Source organism: Castor canadensis, chromosome 15 (assembly GCF_047511655.1).
Source record: "Castor canadensis chromosome 15, mCasCan1.hap1v2, whole genome shotgun sequence".
NCBI lineage: Eukaryota > Metazoa > Chordata > Mammalia > Rodentia > Castoridae > Castor > Castor canadensis.
The window spans coordinates 34,704,774-34,731,204 of NC_133400.1; the positions used below are offsets into that span (position 1 = coordinate 34,704,774).

Consider the following 26,431-nt stretch of genomic DNA (forward strand, 5'->3'; position numbering starts at 1 on the left):
GCTCAGGGCTTTGCACTTGCAAAGCAGGGGCTCTACTGCTTGAGCCACACCTCCAGTTCATTTTGCTCTTGTTATTTTGAGAGCTTGTTTGGCGGTTCTAGCAGGGGAGTGCAGCTACTCGTATACCTACGAAGGAAGAACAGTCCTCGTCTTTTGGGATGGTCGTCATCTTCAACCAAGCACACAGCTTTGGAAGGGATGCACATGGAGTGGTGAGGGAGGAAGGGGACACCTGCCTACACAGAAAGATCAGCCAAATCAACCCTGGTGACCAATGGGGTGACAGATGTCACGGCCAGATTGCCCTCACATCCTGCTCTGGTTATTTTGGAGAGGGAGTCTTGTGAACTATTTTCAGGTTGGCCTTGAACCGCAATCCTCCTGATCTCAGCCTCCCAGGTAACTAGGATTACAGGCATTTGCCAATGGTGCCCAATACTCTTTGGCTTTAAACTATGGTAAAACTGATGTCCTACCCCAGCCACCTGCTTTTCCCTTTCTTGGCAGGACCCAGCCCAACTCCCCACACCCTCCAACTCTCCACTACGCCCTGCCTCCAACTGTCCAGACTTTCCTTTGCTTACCTGCCTTCTTCCCATGGAGTTACCATGGGTACTTAAGCCTGATACCTGAAAGCAAAGCACCCTTTTCCTGAACTGGATTTTAGAAAACAAATGCATGAGCAATCCACCTTGAGATTATTGAGTGCTCAAGTGCTCAAGCAAAGCCACATTCCTGAAGCTGCCTAAGGACCAATACATGTGCAAAAGTGGTTTGCAGCCTACACTGAGCAGTAGCCCTATTTAAACAGTCCACTTTATACTTTCAATAAGCCGCTCCTTTCCTCTTAATGTCAGCATCAAATGTTAACACATCTTTCTCTACATTCACATGTGCTTTAGATGGCTCCTGTTCAATAATAAAATTTTAACCCCACATTCTCAAACAGGAGACAGATATTTTTTATTCAATTATTCATATGTGCATACATTGTTTGGGCCATTTCTCCCCCCTGTCCCCCAAGACAAATTATGAATTGTCAATTTACAGTAAATTTTTCTGACAGGACCTCACTATGTGGCCCAGGCTGAACTCCTGATCCTCCTGCCTCAGCCTCCCAAGTGCTGGGATTACAGGCGTGTACCATCATGCTCAGCTGATAAAATTTTAAGAGAAAAATTTCTCCCGAACATGCACACAGCCACCCCCACCCCTACAATCATACATATATACACATATATAATATTCACTATTTCCCATAATGCACTTCCCAGATTGCTAGTTTGTTTGCATTTTAAATGGTTTGAGACAAGAAATTTTAAAATGTTCCCAACTTAAAAGTCAAAATAGTTGTATCCCTAATGTAAACTGGTAAAGTCAGACTACCTCATAATAGACTGGAAAGGCCAATGAACAGAAATTTCAGCAGGATTTAAAGATTCATGTAATGAGAGCCTGAAAACTTGATATCATGGAAAACTTTTGTCCTTTTGCAGTAATGGGTTTCAAACTCAGGGCCTGACACTTGCTAGGCAGGCACTCTAGCACTTGAGCCACTCCACCAGCCCAAGGAAAACTCCTTTAAAAACACCACCATGAGCCGGGTGCCAGTGGCTCACACCTGTAATCCTAGCTTCTCAGGAGGCAGAGATCGGGAGGATCACAGTTCAAAGCCAGCCCAGGCAAATAGTTCACCAGACCCTATCTCAAAAAACCCTATCACAAAAAAAATTAGGCTGGTGGAGTGGCTCAAGGTGAAGGCCCCGTGGGGGTAGGGAGCAAGAACAAATAAAAATATATATGAAAAAAAAAGAAAGGTGAAGGCCCTGAGTTCAAGCCACAGTACTGCAAAAGAAACAAACAAAAAAAACACCACTGTGTCCCAGGGCTTACGAGAGATCAGCCACAGCCAGCTTCCAAAAAAAGAGGCAGCTCTGCCATCTTTGCTTTTGTACCCCAAATAACTGGGTTTTTTCCTGGCCTGCACCACCTCCTTCCACTCACCGTATGATTCCTTTCACTTTAAGACAGAAGACTTATTTCTATAAAGATTTTTTAGTTGCTGTACTTTTGGAAGGTATGCAAATGAAAAGACTGAGCTGTGGCGGGTAGGTGACAAAGAATGGTCAACACAACTGAATTTTTCCCACCAGTTTTGCCAAGAGTCAGGGCTTCTGAAAAGTGGAAGTAAAATGTCAAAAAAGTGACAGGGCACTATTTCAGGTTACATTGCACTTATAACATTTAGCTTCCGATGAAAAATATGAAAAAAAAAAAAGTTTGTTTTATAAAAGAAAATTCACCAAAAATATAAAACTTCAGGGGAATTTTTTTCTCAGTACACTTGGTTCAGGAGAAAAAAGTGCTGTCAAACAACAACACTTTATAACATCCATGTTCAAGGCCAAGCTGAAAAATATGAGGCATTTCATAGGAGCCCATTAGTTTGAGTCTTGGGGCAACTGTCATGTAAATTTACCCAAACAACTTGCATCAAGTCAAAAAGGGAGGAAATAATCTGTGTGTACTCAAGAAAGCTCTGTGTTCTTTGGGAGTTGCACAAGGCCACCGTGTGACCCCATTTATGTCAGGAAGAGACCACTGAAATGTTACTTATGTTTATGTAGGTACACAGACCGAAAAAACCTAGGATACATCCCAGAATATTAAAAATGGATAGCTCTGGGGAGCTGAGTGGGACTAGGAAGCTAAAGGCAAGCAGATCCTTTAGATATTTACCTGTCACTGGTATTTCTTCACAATGGAACATTATGTTCACATACTGAGATTAAGTAAATTTAGTTTGCCTAGGTAGTTGGATAAAACTGTCCTGTCACCTGTCACCATGTGAGAAACCTATGGATGCTTGCTAATGAAAAGGGTTATACTCTCTCACTTTTGAAGTAGTAGAAATCAGCTGTAGGCAGTCTGCCTTTACCCGCCATCTGCTCACCACACAGCAGCTTCTCTAAATCAAGTGTGATTACCTTGAAGCTGACTAGCCAGCGTTTTCTTCACCATCACTCAGTGGGGACCCACGCAGGCACCACCAGTACACACCAAAGCACTGCCAACTCTACTCCTGAGCAGAATTTCCAAAAACATGCTTAGGCTGCTAACCATGCTTATTTCTCTAGATGACCACTTCCTCCCTCTCCCTCTTTTGTCAGACCCTCTCTCCTCTCCTTCCTTGTTTTGTGCTACAGATTTTTTCTTTCTTCCCTCCCTTTCTTCTCCCTTCCCCCTTTGTTGGGCTAGGGATTAGGGATGCCAGCCCATTTTCATTATCCTATCATAAAATCTGTATAAATTGTTGCATCACCAAATCTATCATAGAGTATTTCAATTTCTTCATACTGCAAGAATCACCTCTTACATTAAAGCTGGTAAAATTAAAGCCAATAACCTACCTCTAGGGGTCAGTTTCCAGCCTTGTGTTGGCTGTGGGGTGGCCACGCTGACACTGTGGCATCACACAGGGCAGGAAAAAGCAGTATCTTAACCATGTCATACACCCCACTAAGAAAGCTGAAAACACCAGCTTTTGGGAACCCCCAGAAACACAATGAGCAAGAAAACCTCCATTCTACCTAAACAGGGCTGCCTTCAAAATTTAAAAGGAAAAAAAAAAGTAGCTATTCAGATTTTACATAAAGGCTCATACCAGAGGTTCTGAAGATAAATGAAAGCACAAAGCCTTTATTGAACTGCAGTAGGTTATGAATAATAGACCCAGTGGTAAGCACTGGGGGCAGATGAGCATAGAATGCAATTTATAAAATTTTCAAGGCAAACAATTGGCATCTTTGAAGACACTGTTAGCTTTAAAAAAAAAAAAAAAAAAAAAAAGCTTCCAGGTGTGCATTCATTCAGTTTTCATAACTGGTGCTCAGTTATATGACCTCGGGAAATGTCGAGATTTCATAAATCATTTGTACCAAATCTCTTTTTCTGGTAAATTCCTTAGTGCCTCTGCAGCGGTTAACTAGACAAGACTGGAAAGCTTTCGAGATGATTCAAACCTCCAGCACCTCACAGGAGTCCGAGTTTCTTAACACAGAAGGCAATGCTGGTCAGAGAAGGAAATAAGTGAAAAGGTTATTAAAAACAAACAGTGGCTTTACCAGACTTTCTAAACATGTGTTCTCTACATAAGTACTGCTAAAAAATGTCTACCCCAATGGCCCTGCCCATTTTGTGCCCAGACACCCCCTGGATTGCTACCTCACTGCATTGCTTAACACTGCATTTTAAAGAGTACTTTTCTGTGGCCAGTAAAATGTGCAGATTCACAGGATTACAGGACTTTCAAAGGCTTTTTTTTAAAGTGCCTTCTGTAAATGTCAACATAGAGAAACCTGGAGAGGGGGATCTTAAAACCTGGAGACTATGTTTAGAGACAGTATTATGGTAAATTCTAACAACACATAAAGGCAGTAACAGTCTTACAGAACAGCTATGAGTAACACAGGACCCAAGTTGAAAGGTAAAGATGAACTTAAAGAACGAGGTTAATGACCCATAATCCCACTCTCTTTGAAAGGGTGACTAAGCCCTACGAGGCAAGTACTGCACTTCAAGTACTGTAGCTAATGCTTCTCCACATCCCCCCTCCCCCCTCAGGTAATGACCAGCTCTCTTTGCTCCATCATCTCTCCCAGTGCTAAAGGTATTTTGTTTCCACAGCATCTTTACAATAAGACAACTGTCCTACAAATTCCTTCATATGTGTCCTCAGTGAGACTTCTATTGTCAGGCCTTAGCAAGCTGACAGGGAAAGGGTGCCAAGGGTGCAGAAAAAAACAAGAATTTCAATTAAAATGTAAAAATAAGGATGTACAGACACCAATAAAAATGAGATACACAAGCTAGAATACCCAACTTCCTTCTACTCATCTGTTCTTACTGACCTGGCAAACTTATCTTCTTAAGATATCCAAGAGCCACCTCAAACTCACAGTAACCAACATGGTTTTGCACTGTGTACAGTCTGTTCTCTCTTTCAGGCTAGGAAACTACAGATTAGGTTAAACTCAGTAAGAGAATGTCAAGACCAGGACTGGCTGGATGGCTCAAGTGGTAGAGCAACTGTCTAGCAAGCGTAAGGCCCTGAGTTCCAACCCCAATACCGCCAGAAAAAAAAAAATGTCAAGACAAAATACATTCAAAAACAAGTGCTAGGGACATGGCCCAAGTGGTAGAGCTCCTGTCTGGCAAGCTCAAGGACCTGAGTTAAAACCTCAGTGCTACCTAAAACCAACCAAATAGTAAGCAGTTTATTAACTACAAATAGGCACCAGCGGCTCATGCCTGCAATCCTAGCTACTTAGGAGACAGAGATCAGGAGGATCAGGGATCAAAGCCATCCTGGGCAAATAGCTTGTGAGACCCTACCTCAAAGAAAGTCCAACACAAAAAATGGTTGCTGGAGTGGCTCAAGAGGTAGAGCACCTGCCTAGCAAGGTTGAGGCCCTGAGTCCAAACCCCAATACTGCCAAGAAAAAAAAAAAAAAGACTATCAAATAAATATTAAGCTCAAATCAACAAGACTTTACTTTTTAGTCTAACAATTCTGTCAACATTCATTTTATACATGTATTTAGATTATCCTTGACCAATGTGTGAGATCAAGATGGCTCATGAGAAGATGGTCAGGAAAAGGGTTTGGGGGGTATGTGAAGTTCTTGAGCCATACAAATTACTCCCACAATAAAATCTGCCTTGTTTCTGAGCTATGAAAAATATTGAGGAACATATTAAAACATCCACCTGTAAATGTTCTGATGAAGTGGTAGGGAGCTATCTTGAGAATCAGAAGAGGCAAGATGAACACGCTTCCAAAGGAGCTGCTTACTCACATCTGTTACTGATTTAATGCCACATCCTTCTCTGAATTTTCAGAGATGAGCTATGTCAGTTAAAAATTACTGAGTAACTATTAGACGTAATGTTTCTACTCAAGATTAATAGAGCCATTTATAGAATACTTTGCTCACAAAATACTCTGATATAACTTTCCACTAACTGAAAGTTTAAGGAGCTCAGACAGTAGGAATAGATGGCTAAGAATAAATTCTTCTGATTAATTTTAACATTTCAATATCTATCACAGTAAAAAATTAGGAATGTTTTCATAGTTTACTATTAAGTTTTTAAAAGTTAACTGTAAAGCAACCAATTCTCTCAAAACATTCCCATTCACTGACTAAAACACTAAGATATCAACAGCATGTTGAAATTAAAGCAACTCACCAGTTTCAAACCATAGATCATGTAGTCATGACCAACATATTAGCAAAACATAAACAGATCCCCATACTGCAAAAAAATAAACACTAAGCAGTATTGCCCAATAAAAGTGATTTCTGCAATTTTTTTTTTTTTGGGTGGTGGTGGTGGTGGTGGTATTGGGAGATCAACTCAGGACCTCAGGCAGGTGTTCTGCCATGTGAGCCACACCCTCAGTCCTTTTGCTTAGGTTATTTTTGAGACAGGGTCTCACTTTATGCTCAGGCTAGCCTGGGGACTGGGATCCTATTTATGCTTCCTGCACAGTACACCCCATATCCAGCTTTGACTGGTTGAGATGGGAGGGGGGGTCACACAAACACAAACACTTTGCCCCAGCTGGCCTCAAAGACTCTCCCCATATCTGCCCCTCAAGTAATTAGAGCTACAAGCATGAGCTGTGATGCTTCACTTGATTTCTAGAGATGCCTGTGGAGCAACCTGGTAAGTATATATCTCGGTCATCAGAAACTCTTATGTCACATCAACACAGTCCTTCACTTCCTGGCATCATGCTCTCCTCTGACTCTCCTACATTTCTGGAAGCCCCAAGCACTAGTCTATACATGGCCGCGAACACAAGTCACACTTACCATTACATGAAAAGAAAACACATGGAGACAGAAGAGAGAAGTGACTATTACAATGCTCTTCCTATGGCCCATGCCTTGCCCTGGGAAAACGTTATCCAAGAGTATCTGGGGCAAACCAAATAACTGAAATATTAATGAAAGGCTCAGAATACAAGTAAAGGCAAAACACACTCAAAATAAGAAAAGCGTGTAATCTGAAATCTGACCACTGTTGAAGACTGGAGGTCAACTACATGTGAAAAACACAGATCCTTCAGATCAAAGCTAGATCTGAAAAACAAGTGCACCATTGCCCAACAGAGAAGACATCTCCATGGACACATTACAACTGGAAAAAAAAAATGCACTTCCCTTCAGCATCAAAATGTAGCCACCCAAGTTTTGTGCAGACACCCCTCCAATCCATCAACACCTCTACAAAGCTGTATTTAAATGTTTCTTATGACCGCCAGAGAAATGTCACCATAGTGAGGCAGAACTTGTGAAATCCCCTTCTACAATTGCTAGCCAAGGAAGGTTATGACTCATGGATATGGATGGCTGTAATATTTAAATGACACATTTCCCAAATAGCCACAAAATCTTTATAGAAATTATTAAAACTCAAACAAGAAATAAGACAGGAGTCAAATACAGAGATGAAATGTACAAAACAAATGAGCAGGCAAACTAAAAGTTCTTGAAAGTATTTTACTTCAGATTGAAAAATGAACAGCTCCACACTGTTCATTGCAAGATACACAGTATTCACGAATACAATGCTGGTCGTTTGAGGAAATGTATACACGCCTCAATTTCTCCTTCATGCTTTTTCTTTTAGAAAGATACTGTTTACCAAAAAGAAACTTCAGCAGTACAGGAAAAGCTATTTTCCCAATAAATTTACGAAAACCTAAGATTCCCAATGGAATCAAGATTATCTTCCCGCTACCACCACCTTAATATAATCACATGCTTATTGGAACACTAATATTCGCACCCTAAGAATACATTTACTTTCAACAATGAGGGTGATTCTTTAAAAAAACAAAAAACAAAAAACAAAAAACTTCAGTGTGGTAAATGTAACATGGATCTCTGTAAGTATTAAGTGTCTGAAATAGGCAGCTAATACTGGATTTAATATTATTTTATAAATAATTGTTCCCTTAGCAGTAAACATAAGTCTACACATTCACAATAGTCCTACAAAATAAATACTGTGATTATGCACAATGTTATGACAAACTAGTTTCAAAAAAAGCTCAACATCTTGATAAAAACTCTGATCAGAATAAAACGTGACTCTAAAATTTAAAACATTATCAAAATAATAACATCACATTTAAAATCTTCCACCGTTTACACAAGCACTATGAGTTTCCAGTTGTGGAACATACTTTTCTGTTGTGAATTAAAATATGAACATATTGAAAAATTGTCAATTTCAGTGATGATACCAGTTTTGGTCTTATTTTTAGCATTATTCTCATTATAAAAGATACACTAAATGTCCATTAATGGTCTGATTGGTCTTCAATACTTCATAAATGTATATAAAAGAAATTCCTAAATGCCAATAGTACTTCATATGTATGTAAGAAAGAATCTCATCTCGAAATGGCTGCATTTAACACAGCCACACACACTGATGCTAAACATAAGGGCTATCACCTTGGAAGAAAGCATTTTCAGAAATGCCACTTACAGTCTATTATATTAAATATTCCCAACTGAGTTTCAAACTCGACAGGTGATGAATAACAGAATTATACATCTCATTTGCACTCAAAGCTGACCACAACCAAAATTTACAGTATGATTAAAACAAGCCAATGTTTAAAAAAGTTTTAATTAAAGACAACAATTCCATGAAAGTAAAGGATAAAGAATGGGATGACAAGAAGTATTTGGTCTTAATAAGGCAATACAAAATAGATCCATTATCAAAGACCATTTAATTTTTAAAGATTGACAATACCAAAAGCATAAAGTGGAGTATAAGAAAATAGTTTTTATAAGTATGATTTAATTAAAGCTGTGTACAGTTACTCTCTCCCACAGTAGTAAGCATGAATTTAAAAGAATAAGAGATGAAAAACAAGAACACATGGCACACGGGGTAGAGGAGCTGGCATGCAAAGTCTGCAGAGCTCAAGGTCTCACTAGCCAGGACCAGATCAGGGTGGCCCTTTGTTTCCTAGTAGGAAGAAGGACAGGGAGGGGAAAAAAAGACTGCAAAGGAAACAAACACAAAGTCATGTAATTGCCCATTGCCCAAGAAGACAGCACTATAGAAAACAGTTGCAAGTTAATTCTCAGAGATGACTAGAGACTTTTCAGTGTTTACACAAAAGTACATAGTACATTTCTTTTTACAAAATAAAATAAATGTCATTTGCCACCATAAACCTTTTCTTTAGACAGGAAAAAATTTTGCAGCAGGTCACAAGGGTTCTATGAAGTCATTTCAATGCTGAGGAAACAAAATGAGTAACAGAGCTAATCACGTCCCTGTGTATGGATGTTAGGATGACAATTAGATTATTTTTCAAACTAATCCTGAGAAAAAATCTGTTTACAATTCAAACAGTAATGTTATGTAAAAAGTATTAACAAATCCACTATTACAAATATCAATTTCCTATGTGGTCTTCTATATATACACACAATAAAATGGTAAATATATGCAAAAATATTTAAAAAAAAAAAAAAAAAACATGCACAGATCACTTTCCCCTTTGAAATCTGGACTTCCTATAAGATACTTTTGTTTGCCTTCCCCACCCCATCCTCTGAAACTGTGTTTTGTTTCTATCACCCTACCCACACTGAATACTATTCCCTATAACTCTGCATAAAGCCAATGGGAAATATTTTACATTCAAGCTTTAAATCTTAAAATGACCCTGTTGTAGCATATGACTTATCAAATAAGCAGCCTTTTTTTCCCCCTTTTTTTTGCTTGCTTTTTGTTTTCGCAGTTGTCAGTCTTCATGATCCATTCCGTGGCGAGCTGGGAAAAAACGCAGTTGCTAAATCAACGTCTGAACAGTATGAGGCTCCTGCTGTCCCCAGGAGTCCCTGTGTGACTGTCCTGAGCACGAGATCACTGCACACAGAAGACAGTCCGTCGCACAGTGCAGACTATCTACAAAGGTCTGAGAGGGGCGTGTCCCTCTTGTGTTTCCTCTTTTTGCCATGGTAATACTGATTATTGGATTTGCCTTGATGTTGTTTGTTTGTCATCAAGGAACCATGGCTTGTTTGAGCTGTACCTTGGAAGCCTTTGCTGGAAGAACGAAAGAGCCTCGTTGATCCATGCTGTAGAGAAAGAAAGCAACCAGAAAGTCATCAGTATTGTAAATTACTGAACCTGAATTCAGGAGCTTTCAAAACTAGAAATATGCAGGTGAGAGTTACTATACTCACCAGTGACCTTTCCACAGGGCAAATAAAGGGCTAACTAGAAGGGTTAACTCTTGAAAAAAATACACCACTATCTGGGCTGGTGAAGTGAACTCAGGGCCTCATATTTGCTAGACAGCTGTTCTACCACTTAAGTTACTCCTCCAGAGTATTTTTGAGATAGGGTTTCATGAACCATTTGCCCAGACTAGCCTCATCCTCTTGATCCCTGCCCCCCCAAGTAGCTAGGGTTACAGGCATGAGATAACAGTGCCTTGCTAAAGGTTTGTTCTTTAGCCTAGAGTTTTCTTTAAACCCACAATAAAAATTATTTATTCACATATAAGAAATTCTAACTATTTTGTGCTGATTAACACCAATTACAAACACAGGTTCCACATACCTGAGATTTATTGGTGTTGTTGGATGTGTTAGTGGTTTGGGTGCTCTGTATTTTCCCAACTGTCTGAGAGGACTCCAAGGACACATCTTGTGACCCCACTCGGTTCCCAGTGGACGGACGACAGAGCAGCTGTTTTGGGGTTTTGCATGGTGTCGCATCGGAATCCTAACACAAGTCACAGGATTATAATAATGTATTAATAATGTACACATTCAATATTCAGAAAGGAAAACAATTTCAGCTACATACTTTCTAGACTAATGTGAAATATTTGGGAGCTTTTCAGAATGAATCAATCTTAAGTTTTCCTTCAAACACCACTTCAAGTGACTTATTTTACCACTTGTTAACTGACTAGGAAGGAACTCACACAGTTCTCAGTCTCTATTTTTATTTACAGAAAACAAATCACAGTACCATGGAAAGAGCATGGTAAAGGGGGAGGGACCTAGGTCCCACACCTGGCTTGAGGTCTTCAATCAAACATAAGATCATGGGCTTAAGGGGTTCAATCTCTGAGAGTCTGGGATGGCAGAGTAGAGACTGGGAGGATCATGAGTTTGAGTCCAGCCTGGACAGTTAGACTTTATCTGACCTAATAAGCCGGTGATGCACGCCTCAAGTATGCCTGCTACAAGGGTGCTCATCTAGTTGGGCAGACATCTCAGCTACAAGGGAGGCAGGCCATAGGTAAAAAGATCATGGTCTGAGGCCAACCTTGGGCAAAAAGTTTACCCTATATGAAAAATAACTAAGCAAAAAGGGCTGAGGGTGTGGCTCAAGTGCGAGAGCATCTGCCTAGCAAGTACAAAGCCTAGAGTTCAAAACCAGGTACAACAACAAACACACCATTATTCTGAGTGAAAGAAGCCTTACAAAAAAGAGTGGATGCTATGTGATTCCATTTATATGAAATTCTGAAATAAGCAAAACCGATACATGGTATTAGAAAATGATTAAGAGTGGTTTGCTCTCTTGAGGGTAGGACTAGGGATCCACAACAGGAGTCATGAGAGCTTCCTAGGGTGACTGTACCACTCTATATCTTAATGACATACTGGGTTATACACATATATGCAGGTGATGAAATTTAGTCAATGTACAATTCCTTTTATGTCAATTTTATATCAAAAGAAAAAGTATTAACAAATATTGACATCTGGTTAACAATGCACACTACAGAAATCTGAGAGAAGTGTACCAAAGTTTGTAATATACTTTGAAATGGACCAAAGAATAAGATAAATCAATGGATACAGAGATGGATGGACAGACAGGCATATGATAAGCAAGTAAACTGTTAATGGTGAGTATGCAGTCTTCACAAAAAATTCTTTGACTTTTGCTGTATGTTTGAAAGTTTTCTTAAGAAATGTTGAGAAAAAGTACAAATGTGAAAGCTATTAAAATTTCCCAGTGATAAGAAAAAGGACCAGCCTTAGCTCTCTGGACAGAGTTATCCCCTGCAAGAGAACAGGTAAGCATCAAAATTTCAAAGAGCCATGTCTATCATACTTACGACATCACTAGAGCTGGACTGCGTGGCAGAAGAAGAGGACACTGGACCTGATGAAGAGTTTGAAGAGTGTTTACTAAGAGATTCCGAAGTTTTACTTCTACATTTTCCAAGGGCTTCATTTTCTTCAGACAGATTATTATTACATTTATCTAACTGCTGAGTATCTACTATCAAGGTAACACCATTTCCTGAAAGAGTGGCAGAAGATTGGAAAACGTTTCTTCCCATTAAATACACACAACACAGAAAAGCCTCTAAGACCTGGTCAGTCAGTCAATGAAAAAGTCTTACCATTGCATGAAGGCTCAGGCCTACTCTGCAAGCCCCACTGCTTTGATATCCAGTCTCTATATGTGGCAACTTCATCCGTCACTCTAATTATTCTACCTAATATGCTGTGTGGGTTTTAAAAAAAGAGGAGGAAATATGTTAATATGAAGTAAAGAAGTTGCAAATGAATTTTGACACATGGAGTCATTTTAGATAGACTTACCTCTCTGTTTCATTGTTGGGATAGTACTTTGCAATTGGTGATACGGCATGACTCAAAACAACATAGGCATAATCAAAGGCCTGTTTCACTTGCATGGCCCCGTATGAGCTCCTTCCAACATCATTACCTTTAAGAGAAAGGTACACATAAAATAGTAAGTTTGCTGCCTAACATGAATGAACGCTGAAAAGCCCTCTTCCAGGGAGAGTAAAAGCAAGGACTGGAGGTGCACCAGAAGCTGGGCTGTCAGTTGCTCCCTCAGCAACCCGGCCTTCAAACATGCAGCTTTTGCTTTATAACAGCGGATCCATTCTGGCCCAACCAGGACTCTCCCATCACTTGTATGAACAGTCATGCAAACCAGAGATAGTGCCCATTGCCTCACTGGAATAAAACTAAGCTAAATAGATATACCTGGGTTTTGATTTGATTTGGTTTTGATTTTGATTAGATATATATATATATATGTCTCACACTAAATTATGAGCTCCTAGAAAGCAATGCTATCTCACCAAAAATCTTTTATCTTTTTACATACAGCCATCTCCCACTGAATACTTCCCTAAATGAAAAAAGACACAGAATATGTCTAGGCAGCTCAGGAAGCCAGGAAAGGCCTCCTAGGCAACTGCTGTATGTCTTCATTCTTCAAAGTTTCATATTAAAGCAAATGACTGAAATTATTTCTACTAAAATCCAATAACGCAGAATCTAAATATTTTACAATTTAATCAGGAAAAAATAATGTTCAGAAAAAGTAAAAGACAATTAAACAAATACAACTTCTTGAAAAGAACTCACTTTCTGTTCACTTTAAGCTACTGAAAAGCTTGAAAAAGCACAGGGAGACTATGCAAAATAAGAGAGAAAAGAAATGTTCAAAAAAGTAAACAAGTAGTCGCCATGAATCCTTTTGGTCATGAATTCAGAGACATGCTACCATGCTCACTGACTCTAAGGACTTCAGAATCATCTCCTTAAAGCCCTGGCAGAAAACTGGCTGCAATCATGGTAAATAAGGACCCAAGAAAAAGGAAAAATGGTGGCTATCCTGGAGATGCACATGAACCCGCCCAGTAAATACCTATCCTGCTTGGCTTTTAAGAGTCAAATGGATTCTACTTCTGAATTCATTATGGAAGTCTACCAGGTGTTTTTCCCGGGTATGTATCTGTTTATTTTTTGTATGTTTGCTAATAAAATATTTTTTAAAAATGAACACAATTAGAAGTTATCCTTCACTTTTTATCTAAAGACAGTTTAAGGTACAAGGTGACTGGCAATGCCCTCTCTTTGGATGCCTACAAGTTTACTTAATTTCAATACCTGGTTGTAAAGGATCTTCAATATAAAGCATTGATGGCCTATAGCCATCAAGCATATTTTTCTGTACTTCATCTTTGGCCACATATGAACCACCATCCTTTATCCGGATGCCAGTCTTTAAATAATTGAAGTGTCGTCCGTATAATTCAAAAAATTCTATCAAGAGAACACCATAGTTTGTATTGGGGATGCAAGCATCTTCCCTGGGATGTAACTAAAAAAAAGAAGAGAGGAAGAAATTATTTTGGATTTTCTCTAAATTATCAGGGAGGGGGTTTAAACAGCATTCTAACTTCTACAAACAGTATTATTATAATTTTGGTTTGGCAGAAAAGTCAATAAATAATGGAGTAATAAAAGGTTGTGTGCTGCTGTTACAGATAATACCATAAAACAATCCCATGGGTACAGAGTGGCAAAGGGCAGTCTATAAGGCTCAATTTGACAGGGCTGGAAGAGCGTACCACATCATGGAAATCATCTGACTGATAGCAGAGCCTGAATATTGGCAATCAGTGCCACAGAGACATCCAAGACTAAGACTTTAACTCTTTTTACCCAACCCTGCAGGTCTCAAACCTAGGTAAACTTTGCAATTAGTTGCTGGGGACACACTCTTATTTTTGGCACTCACACTACCATTTACACTTACGGAAACCAGATCTTACTGCTGCTTATTAACATCTGCAGTGAAAAAAATCTCAATACATTAGAACACCTGGGATTAAAGACAACAAATACTGGGCTGGCAGAGTGCTCAAGTGGTAGAACATCTGCCTAGCAAGCATAAGGCCATGAGTTCAAACTCTGGTACAGCTGGTTGCTGGTGGCTCATGCCTGTAATCCTAGCTTCTCAGGAGGCAGAGATCAGGAGGATCAAAGTTTGAACCCAGCCCAGGGAAAATAGTTCATAAGATCCTATCTTGAAAAAAAAAAAAAAAACCTATAACTTGGCAGAGTGGCTCAAGGTTTAGGCTCTGAGTTCAAACCCAAGTACCACAAAAAAAAAAAAAAAAACCTTGAACAGCCAAAACACAGAAAAAAGAGCAACAATAAATATTTTCTCCAAGGAACTGTTAACTACTTATTTGCTAAATTATGAAAAGGTTCCCAGTTTAAAGGGAAGAGAGCCACAGGTAATCAAGGGAAGCATGCCGATAAAGCTTGATTTAATTGTTTCCCTCAAAATGTCTACCTAGCTGATTTATTTATTTATTTTCCTTTTAGTATACACTAGCATAGTATACCAATACAGCTTACCTGAAGGAAACTGACTGCCATTAAAAAGAGACTATAAGAACCAATTCCACCTGTAAATACTTCATTAAGGTCCCTCTGTAGTAAGAATTGTTTCAATACTAAAACCAAATATGGCAATACAGGATATTTCTGAAAAAGAAACAAAATTATATTTTCAATAAATTCTTCTATCAGTAATACTCTAGGCATTAGTAGAGCATAAACTGGTCTTAAAAAAAAAAAAAGTAAACTGTAAATAACCAAGGATTTTCTCCTGTCTAAAATCTAAAACATGGTAACACAAACAGCATCCATGAGCTCACTTAACAGTACATATCTGATGGGGCTCATCTATGACCACAACTATGTGTCACTCATCTATAAACAGATGACAGAAACAGGACAAGGACAAAGTCCCTCAAGATTTGAAAGCAATGCATCAGTGGGATTTTTAACACTTTTCTTAGGTGGTGCTACACTGTGTACCGGGGTAATTTGGACACTTTGCTGCAGCCTCAGAGCAGGAGTAGCCTTGCCTGCTGTCTTCCACATGGGCTGAAGACCACACAGACTTCCCAGACCTTCTCTCCCTGCAAGCTTTACTGAGAAAGCACCAGGTCCCTGGTGCTGGCAGGGTGGCACAGTACGAGCCCATCTTTTGCTCATGAACATATCCAGTACTCTTCAAACCAGGCCCTTAGTGAGGGACAGTAAGGGAAACAACACAGGCCCAAATCCAAGAAGAAGTCTCAAATCTACTTCCTAGGGGTAGGAGAGTCAATATTCTCTTCTGAACTCTGGTTCCTAGCCTTCTTACATGAACACGAATAGCTTCAATAAGAAAGAAAAGGTTTATAGTTTTGAAAATCATATCAAAGTAAGTAAACAACGGGGAGAAATAAGCATTTTTACATTATGGTTAAAGTCAGACTAGATATAGTCTCCTTTTAGAGACCAATCCAATGAATATCCAACAGAATTGTATCTGTGCATACACCCTTTAGACCCAGGAATTTTACTGCCAAGAATCTTACATTTTACAAGTGTAAAGAAAGATGCATGTGTGGAAGGATGGACACCAAGAGATTTTTGTAAAGGCCAAAGAGATTGGAGCCAGGTATGGTGGCCCATACCTGTATTCCTAGGTACTCTGGAGGCAGAGACCGGATCATGGTTCCAGGCCAATGTAAGCAAAAACTTGGAGAGACTCTATCTCAACTATAAAAAGCTGGGTGTGGTGGTGTATACCTGTCACCCCAGCTATGTGGAAGGTGTACATAAGAATATCATGGTCCAGGCCAGCCCAGGTAAAAACTTGAGACCCTATCTGAAAGTAAAGCAAAAAGGGCTGGGGGAGTAGTTCAAGTGGTAGAGCACTTGCCTCACAAGTGCAAGGTACTGAGTGAAAACCCCAGTACCTCCAAAAAAGAAAAAGAAGTTTTGAGGCCAGTCTAGCCCTATGCAAAAAGTTCATGAAATCCCATCTCTACCAATGGCTGGCATGGAGGTGCATGCTTGTCATCCCAGCTGAGGATCTTGGTCCAGGGACCCTATCTCAAAAATAACCAATGCATGCCAGGCACCAGTGGCTCATGCTTGTAATTCTAGCCACTCAGGAGGCGGAATTCAGGAAGATCACAATTCGAAGTCAGCATGGGCCAGTTCGAGCAATCCAATCTCAAAAACATCCAACACAAAAAAACAGGGCTGGTGGAGTGGCTCAAGTGGTAGTGCACCTGCCTAGCAAGTGTGAGGCCCCGAGTTCAAACCCTAGAACTGCCAAAAAAAAAAAAAAAAAAAAAAAAGAGAGAGAGAGAGAAGAAAGGGTGCAGGCAGCACCTCCTAGGTGACTTGGGGATTAAAATGCAGAAAAGGCTCCCTAGGGAGGTTCTTGGCAGCATCACCTCAGCCCTCATGTCCCTGAATATAAGGACTGGAGCTGAAGTTTTCAAAAGCATCCCCAACCCTCAGCTCTTACCTGAGGTCACGTTATAACTGCTGACCACTAAAAGCAGATTCAAGGGAGGCAGAACAAGCGCACACAAAATGAAGAGCATCGTCAGCAACACACATATGAAAACAGCTCTGTAAAGGAGACCAGAGCACCACCACAGAGAACTCTCAGGTCAAAATTACATTTCCTAAGTTTCATTGGACAGACCCCTCAGAGTCTCTGACCTTGGTAAAATCTTTGATGAGGTCCGCTGCTCTCACGCCATTCTGGACATTAAAGCTGATATCAACTTTCACTTCAGTAAAAGAATCTGTTAATTTAATAATAGGCACCTAAAAAGAGAAGACAGGGAAGGTTAAAAAAAATACTTCATCCTAATGAAATGACAAAATCAAGAGAAACAAAGTTACTAGGCTTGAGGTTTCCACCCTTCTCATGAGGACATTAAAACACTGAGCGTTCTCAGTACCATGCCCCACAATGAACTTGCTCTTCTTCTACATACTAACTTCTTCCTTCTTACTGTACACATTTAAGATGCCTAACAAGATGTTTTATTTCTCTCGACTTACATACTAAAGATTTCAGTTACCTTAACTAACACAGTTGTATTAATTCAGAATTTTGAAATGACATAGCAATAAACTTTTTCTTAACATTATATATGCTTTGGAGAACACCTTTCAATTCAGTATTAAGATCAAGAATCAGCCAGGCACTCACACCTGTAATCCTAGCTACTCAGGAGGCAGAGATCAGGAGGACTGCAGTTTGAAGCCAGCTCAAGAAAATATTCTGCAAGACCCTATCTTGAAAAACCCTTCACAAAAACAGGGCTGGTGGAGTGGCTCAAGGTGAAATCCCTGAGTTCAAGCCCCACTACCGGAAAAAAAAAGAGAGAGAGAGAGATCAAGAATCATCACCAAATTGTTTCTAATAAGAAAACTGCTTAACATGAATTTTTATTTTTTAACAGAATTTTTTTTTTTTGAGGGGGCCATTATTAGGGTTTGAACTTAGGGCCTCACGTTTGCTAAGCAGGTACTCTACCACTTGATTCATGCTCCCTGAGAAATTGTATTTTTATACTTCTTTATATACTTCACAAAATCATGTATGAGAAAAATGAGTATTATTTCTTAAAAAAAAAAAAAAAGTACTGCCAGGGAGCTGGCAGAGTGGCTCAAGTGGTAGAGCATGTGCCTAGCAAGCACAGGTCCTGAGTTCAACTCCTAGTACCACCAAAAAAAAAAAAAAGAAAAGAAAAAGGAAATGCATAGCCAGAACAAGTTCATTTGTTTTACAAACAAAAGACATTTTTTCACCAACCACTGTGATATTCATAGAATCACTGACTCACAATCCATCTGCTCACCAAAATAAATGTTTAAATTTCATGTAAACACCTAGAGATCTAAACATGCAATACTAAGAACTTACAGTTGCTTTGTCTAGAACTTTCACCGAATCCTCGTCTGCAACTTTGTGTTTCCGAAGAGCTTCTTCCAGGGTCCAGAGGGGCAGATTCTCCCACTTCCCAAACACCACAAGATCGATGTCACTGAACAGAGATGTGAAAGGGTTTGCGAAAACACAAAACAGTCCCTATTTTAGCAGACATTCATACTTATAGACTTCAAGTTAGTACAAGAGAGACTATCTCCTGTCCTGCCCCAGGAAAACTAATGTACTGGTGGCAATGGGTTTCAAAGGGGAAGCAGAGGGTGATGATTTTAGCAGCATCCTCCAGTCACTTCACAGAACTCAGGACTCAGGAAATAAGGTGATTTTGACAGAAATAAAACCTCAAAATACCAGTGACTGTTTCCTTCTCATAAAGCTTTTTGGTGCTAAACTTAAGACTTTGCTATCTGGTTGATATTAATTATAACTTAGAAATATTAAGTGTAAAACAGTATGTCCAGTCTGCTAGCATATATGTAGGTACACACACACACACACACACACACACACACACACAACTTCCTTCTCTATGTACAGACATCTCTCTTCCACAGAGGAAAGCCAGGGGACAGGAGTGGGAATGAGTCTTTTCCTTCCCATTACTTTTGTGCCTTTTCCAAATCTGAACCAGTGTGACTATAATCTATTCATATAATTTATTTTTTTAGAAATAATGTTTTTCAGGTCTTGCTGAAGCTCAGAACCTTATAAGGGAAAATATTAATATTTTATGGCTTTCATAGGCCAAGGAGAACACTGAGAAGAATGGAAGTTGCTAAGATCCATCTACTTTAACATACTTTAAGATGAGGGGAATTAGATCAAATCACAAGGAAGCATCACCACTCCCAAAAAGGAGTCCTATCAGACTGTAGATCAAACAAGTCTTCATTAGGAGACTGAAATGGAACAAGGGTTTAGCAAAAAGGCCCAAACCCTCCCCAGAGGACAGTTCTGCTGTCTAAATTTCTGGGTACAGATGCTGAAATCAACATCTAACTCCATGAGTTCTTCATAAAAGGGAAACCTCCCACCCTTGAGCACAGGCAATTAGGCACCTATCATAACAAGACACTAACATCTGTGTCACTGGGCTAAGTCAAATGTTGAGCAGTTCCCTGCAGGGTAAATCAATTTATGAATCAGTGACTAATCGATTCCACTGCTCCATGCTACCTTTTACATATCTCTGTATCATCTCAGTCTTGATAAGATGGTCAGATGCAATATTCTACTGTAAGGTAATTCAAACAAAATACATGTAAATGAATTTGTTTCACAAATCTCACTGTTTTGTTTCTACTCTTAAACATTCAACAGTCGGGCTGTCGGAGTAGCTCAAGTGGTAGGGTGCCTGTCTAGAAAGCCTGAATCCCTGAGTTCAAACTCCAATGCCGCAAAAAAAAAAAAAAAAAAAAGTGAATGAATACATTCTAGAAAAATGTACAATTCCTTGAAAGCCTTATAAATATACTAACCTTGTAGGTAAATACAGGCCAGTTTTAAAACTTCCAAATATCTGGACCTAAAACAGGAAAAGTTATTATATTAAATCACCACTCTTTGAATAAATACAGGTTTCTGCTACCCTCTACTGGTAACTTTCAGTACTACAAGAGCATCTTTTCCATGCTTATATAAAGTAGGGAATATGTTTCTCACAGGCAGACATTCAGAACACAATTTAAATTTATCAGGTTCAAACAGGAAGCATGTACAGTGAAATAGTGAACTTTTAAAAGTAACTTTCAAGTCACTAATGCTCCTTTATCATGGAAGCACAGTCACAAATCCTTAGTTTTTGTTGTCTAAGTGGCAGTTTCTCATTAATTACTAAATCAGGGTCAGACTACTTCAATTGCAGGACATGTGCTAGCTCAGAGGATAGCCCCAAAGAGAACATTAGGCACTGTCCTTATAATAAGCACTATGCTGGGCATAAACCAGAATAAATTCCAGCTCAACCAATGAGAACAGTGGAGCTCGGGCAGCTATGCGTATGCTGTAACTCCACTGCAGGACAATGGTGGAAAAGGCTGTCTCTATGGTGAGTGAGCTGGGGCAGTTCCTAGGTCATTCACCATAAAGACAGTAGTCTCAGAAGGTGGGGATTGATTTAGACCAGGGTTTAAGCCCAGCACAGCTGATGTGTGGGACTGCAGGTACTGTGCTGCTCACTAGGGATGTTTAGCAGCATCCCTGTCTCCTCCAGTACAGGCCAGTAGTGCTTCCAGGCCCCAAGCCATGACACTCTGGACACTGCCACAGCACAAGGAGCAAACAAAATCAGCCCAGTTGAGAGCCGATTACGTCACACAGCCTCTCAACAAAATGCTGATGTCCTCCCCACCTTACCTGTAGTGTCACACTGCAAACTTCCTTCTTTTGCTTACTGGATAAAAACCTCCCTGGCTTCCCTACACCACTGAGCAATCTAAAGAAAAGCTATGAAACACAAAGTAATGAATTCTAGTAAGCTCCTTCTCTGCATACACAAACCTGCAGAACAGACACTTAAAGAAGCCCTAAAAAGTACAGTATTATTGACTCAGTACCAGTAACTAAGAAGCAATTCTGGGCAAATATTTTGTTCACTGAGTGGGGATACATCAGGAACAAGTTGCTGGTAAGAGAGAGGGAGAAACAATGTTTTTAAGAGCGAGGCAGAAGAAATGTATGCCCATCTTTGTCTAAGAAAATGTATTTCAAGCAATAAAAGAAATTCCTATGTGACATTTTCTTTCTTGCTTTCTTTTTTTTTTTTTTGCAGTACTGGGGTTTGAACTCAGGGTCTCATCTTGCTAGGCAGTTACTCTACCACTTGAGCCCCTCTGCCAGCTATTTTGTGTTGATTGTTTATGAGATGGGGTCTCCAAACTATGTTCCCAGGCTGGCCTTGAACCTCAATCCTCCTGATCTCTGCCTCCATAAGTAGTCAGGATTATAGGCGTGAGCCACCAGTGCCTGGCCCTATTGTGGCATTTCATTACATTCATACAATTGTAACATTTACACTGACAGGCTGAAATGAAAACAGTAATACGGTTTTGATAAATTACATCCAATAACAGACTACTACAACAGTTTTGATTTGTTTTCGATTCCTAAATTTAGTTCGCTTTAGTAGATGCTATTCAGTACTGGGGTGGGGGGGAAGTTGTAAGTAATCTGAGTCAATGAAAGTAATCACCAAGCTCCAAATTCTAAAGGCTGCAAAAATTGTTTGCCTTAAAATTTAATTAGACCGTAACTCTACAAAAGCACTTGCATTGCATGTAAAGTGCCTGTGTGAGACGCCAGTGGCCAAGCCTCCATTTGGGTGAGGACAGGACCTTCCCCAAAGCCCCAGCTCCGAGACAGGTACTCACGTCAGCACTGGGCCAGAGCTCCTTGATCACACTCTCAATTCTGTTCACCACCTCCATTCGCATCTTCTCCTCCTCAGGTCTTGGAGACATGTATTCATAAAAATCACTGATTTCTTCATGCAGACTGATGAAAAAGGCAGAAAAGTTAACACAAAGCAGGGCTAAGCTAATGAAAAATCATCTTAAGTCTTCTCTAATTAAGCATTACAAGATAATTCAGTTGATACTTTATATTCATAATTTTTACCTTAATTTTAATGTTGTAACTCATGCTAAGCTAAAATGGAAACGTACAGAATTTAATTTTTAAAAAGCCAAAATAATGAAATAAAAAATTCTCTGTGCAGAACACTTGCCAGCCAATGATGGTTTAAAAAAAAACAAAACATGCAGGCCCTGGTCTCTCTGCCTTTACACTCAGATTTCAGCAGGCATAAAACAAGAAGACATTGAACCCAGGGGACATAGGCAAGCTTCCTGCCAGAGGGGACTGACTGTCTTGCCTCTCAGTGAGCAAAACAGTATGTCTTTCATAGTGTTGCTTAATGAACTAAGTGTCAAATGAACCAGTCAGCCAGTGAACACCAGGAGTGCCTTGAAAAGAATGGCTGTCAGAAAAGGGCTCCGTGAAGTGTCAAGGCAATGACCAAGTACATGGGGGTGGCAAGAGAAGATGCATCTGGAGTGGAGGAGAAGGCAGACTCTGAACACGGCTGGCTTTACAGGATGAGTTAAGAAGTTTAGGTTGGACTGGGGATGTAGCTCTGTGTTTAGAGCACTTGCCTAGTGCAAGGTCCTGGGTTCAAATGCAGCAAAGAAAGAAAGTGGGGATGGGAGGGGAGAGGAGGGAAGAGTCAATTCAGGCTTTCCCCTGTGGCAACAGGAAGCTACTTAATGTCTTTGAAGGACTGGGGAGAGACTGTACAAGATGACGCATTTTAAGATTAAACTGAGGTAGGTGCTGCTGGCCCATGCCTGTAATCCTAGGTACTTGAGAGGCTGAGTTGAGATCAGGACAATCTTGGTTCGAAGCCAGCCTAGGCAAATAGACCTCCATCTCCAAAACAACCAGAGAAAATGAACTGGAGGTATGGGGAAAGTGGTGGAGCACCTGCCCTGGGTCCAAACTATAGTCCCACCAAAAAAGAAAGAAAGAAACAAAAGACTAAACTGGCAACTGTGCATGAAGGTAGGTGTGGACACAGGGGCAGAGCTGAACGCAGTGTTGACACATGGTAGGACCACAGAAGACTAGACGATGGCTGAGGGGGTACTGACAGGAGGAGAAAGCAACAGAAACATGTCTATATGCAAACATGTGGACCGGCCTCAGCAAAGAGCCAGGGCTGAGGTCTAAGAGAGAATAAAAAGGACTGAGGGGACCAAAGAGCAGAGTGGGCAGAATGAAATTGGTGCAGTGGGACAGAGGGATGACAGCAGCATTCTTTCCCAAACTGAGACTGGGGGAGGTACCTGTGCAAGGAAAAGGGACAAGGAACACCAAGATAAGTGGTTCGCTCAGTTTTCCCTGAGTGGTGGCCACACTTGAGCTAATGCAAGTTGCAGGTCCCAGAGAGAAGCTGGAGAAAGGCTAGCAGAGTCTTAAGGGGGTGCCTACAACTCAGGGCCCCATAAAGCTCCAGAGCAAGAAGCTGGAAACATAGTACTGGGGGACTAAACATGGTTGTAAGGAAGAAAGAAGTCTGTGTCCTAACCTCCAATGACTGTAGCTTTTACTACATGGAATGCTGATGACTTTCAAAATGTGACTGATTAAGCAATCAACAGTTCCTGCCATGTTTTTGTTTTGCTTTGTTTTTAAAGACTGAGAGTCAAAAAAGTTGAGTTCTATAGTCCAGTTCTGTGTGAGGGCAGCTGTGTGCTCACATACAATACAGGGCTGGCAAGTGGAAGCCATTTCAAGTATTAAGGAATGATTTACATGGCAGCATTCTCCCAGTTTGCAGTGCAATATTGTGTAACATCTGGATTTTAAAACCCCAGAGTTCTGCAGGTAAATCCAGAAAGACATCCTAGGAGAGACCATTTTTCCTTCCTGTACTTCCTTCTGGGTACCTTGGGATTGTCAACTTCTAGTGTTCAGAGATTTTTTTTTTTTTCTTAGGCTTCCAGGTTTTATTATATTCTCTAAGTATGCATTTCTGGTCCTTTATTTTTTATTTTATTTTATTTTTTGGTGATGCTGAGGTTTGAACTTAAGGCTTTGAGCTTGCTAAGAAGCCTGTCCTTCTGCTTATAGACCACAGCTGAAAGAATAGCTGTGAGAAAGTGGACAACCTGCACTTCTCTTCAGCTTGGGTCTGCCAGCAAAGGTGAGGACCACAAATAAAAAGGAAAAACAACTGATTTGCTTCTCTGTTCCCTGGATAGCCTGTTATGAATTACCAGAGCTTATTTGGAGTTCTAAAGCCTATCTCTACAGAATTATCCAATCCAGTAAGAAAAACCTCCAAAATTTGACTCCATCTACTCTGCAAAGACTCCCTCATACATCTTGGAATTCAACTGCCAGTTAATGTTTAAGTATAGAAACAGAATGAGAATCCATTCTCTACCTTATTGAGTACATATACTTAGGCCCTAGGATGAAATGGCTATCAATGAGGATCCTTGCCCTGGTTAATTTCCATCCAACAATGAGAAAAACTCATCCAAAGCAGTTTTGAGGAGGGTGTAGTGTGTGCATTCTATATACTGTTTTACCACAGGTAAGTTTCAAGAAGACAGAGGAGCTGGCCAGGATGGAAGGGGTTGGCTTACAGGGTACATCCCTGTCCCATCCCTACAGGTGTAAATGAAGAAACTAGATGATCATGAGGCAAAAAGAGGTCCAATAAAAGAGATTTCTGAACTTGAGGAAAAGTTAGAGAAAATTCTAAAATTTGTTTTCAGCACTGGGATTCTATGCTTTCTAGTATCACATTAATTTAGAGAAATTATAGGTCTTAAAATAAGCTCTTAAGACAAGACTATCCCAAGGGCTAGGAATGAGGCTCAGCAGTGAAGAACTTGCCTAGCATGTGTGAGGCCTAGGTTCATCCTCAGCACCGCAAAAAAAAAAAAAAAAGACTATATGCTAAACACTTAATATTCCACAATGGGACCAGGAGCCACCATTTTTCTATTTAAGGAAAAGTGTGCCCTGGTTACTGTATTTTTTTTTTCAACTTTAATTATTTCCCCCTGTGATGCTGCAGATCAAACCCAGGGCCTTATGCATGCCAGGCAAGTGCTCTACCATTGTGCTACATAAGCAGCCCTGGTTTTTTGAGACAGAATCTCCCTATGTAGCCTAAGCTGGCCTCGAACTCTGCCTCTGGCTCCTGAATATTGGAATTATAGGCCTATGCCATCATGCCTGACTGTATTTCTTTTACTGATGGATAGCTGCCATGCTGGAAGGAAGAAAAAGAAAAAAAGAGGGGGAAACAGCTATTAAAGCAAAAAACATAGGAACAAGAGACCTCATCTCAGATCTACTAAGATCCTCTTACTCATATCAAGCACAAATCTCACTATCTCCTTATATGTAACTAGCCACATGTAAAGTGCTTAATGAACAACTAAGTAGAAAATCTTGATACATTTAGGTAATAAACTTACGTGCAGATTTTTAAGTAGTTTGGAGGGGCTGCATAGACTGGGTAACATTCCTGGCACAGTACTGTGCATATCTATGAACAGAATTCTGTCTCAGGAGGGGCCACTCTAAGCCTGGCACACATTTTAGTGCTATGGTGATTGAGTAAAGAACAGGAGTCAGAGAAATTCTGTAATCTGCTGTCACGTTATTTTATATGTCTGAAATCATCCAACTATGTACAAAAAACTTCAGTTTCTCCCATGTTTGGGTCAAAACTCAGTAAGATTGATTAGTTCTGTTGAATACCATATACTCAGCCTTGAAATTTCTCATACGAAAGTTATAAAATACAACTTTTCTGTGATCTGAAATCACAAGTGACCTAAACACTGTGCTGTGACACTGTGAAATATGAATTTGGTCTTCACCCCCATTTCCTGGAATGCCATTCTAAAAAAATCCTTGAAATTGTCAAAATAGTCAAGTGCTTTTTTCTGTGCTAATGGTTGACTTTTAGCTGGCAGCCCCTGGGTAGCTCAGGTCATGGAAAACACCAGTGCAGGATTAAAGGTTTGGAACTTTCCGTAAGACCTAAAAGGATAGGAGTGGAGTTGAAAAGTAGTCACCATCAATGGCTAATGACTTAATCAATCATGCCTACATAATAAAGCTACCAAAAGCACCCAAAAGGACTGGGTTCAGGGAGCCTGCAGATGAAGAACATGTTGGGGCTTGCAAGAAGGTGAATAAGAACACCCTCTGTGGAGGGTGGTGCATTCCAACTCCTTGGGGA

At 40.1% G+C, this 26,431-nt stretch overlaps 1 protein-coding gene across 3 annotated transcripts in view; it reads right to left on the minus strand.

Moving 5' to 3' along the window:
* Positions 1 to 7,551: 7,551 nt before the first annotated feature.
* Positions 7,552 to 26,431, minus strand: part of Tent4b (terminal nucleotidyltransferase 4B) — a 59,871-nt gene continuing 40,991 nt past the window's right edge. For 2 of the 3 annotated variants that reach the window (XM_074056032.1, XM_074056031.1), the window contains 11 exons: positions 22,035 to 22,158; positions 20,145 to 20,191; positions 18,643 to 18,763; positions 17,427 to 17,534; positions 15,270 to 15,398; positions 14,010 to 14,223; positions 12,684 to 12,810; positions 12,482 to 12,585; positions 12,191 to 12,378; positions 10,672 to 10,836; positions 7,552 to 10,184 (listed from right to left, as the gene is read on the minus strand). In XM_074056032.1, coding sequence (XP_073912133.1) covers positions 10,008 to 10,184; positions 10,672 to 10,836; positions 12,191 to 12,378; positions 12,482 to 12,585; positions 12,684 to 12,810; positions 14,010 to 14,223; positions 15,270 to 15,398; positions 17,427 to 17,534; positions 18,643 to 18,763; positions 20,145 to 20,191; positions 22,035 to 22,158 — 1,504 coding nt within the window. In that variant the 3' untranslated portion in view covers positions 7,552 to 10,007. The remainder of the gene's footprint in view (positions 10,185 to 10,671; positions 10,837 to 12,190; positions 12,379 to 12,481; positions 12,586 to 12,683; positions 12,811 to 14,009; positions 14,224 to 15,269; positions 15,399 to 17,426; positions 17,535 to 18,642; positions 18,764 to 20,144; positions 20,192 to 22,034; positions 22,159 to 26,431) is intronic. The other variant, XM_074056033.1, reaches the window with a different exon arrangement.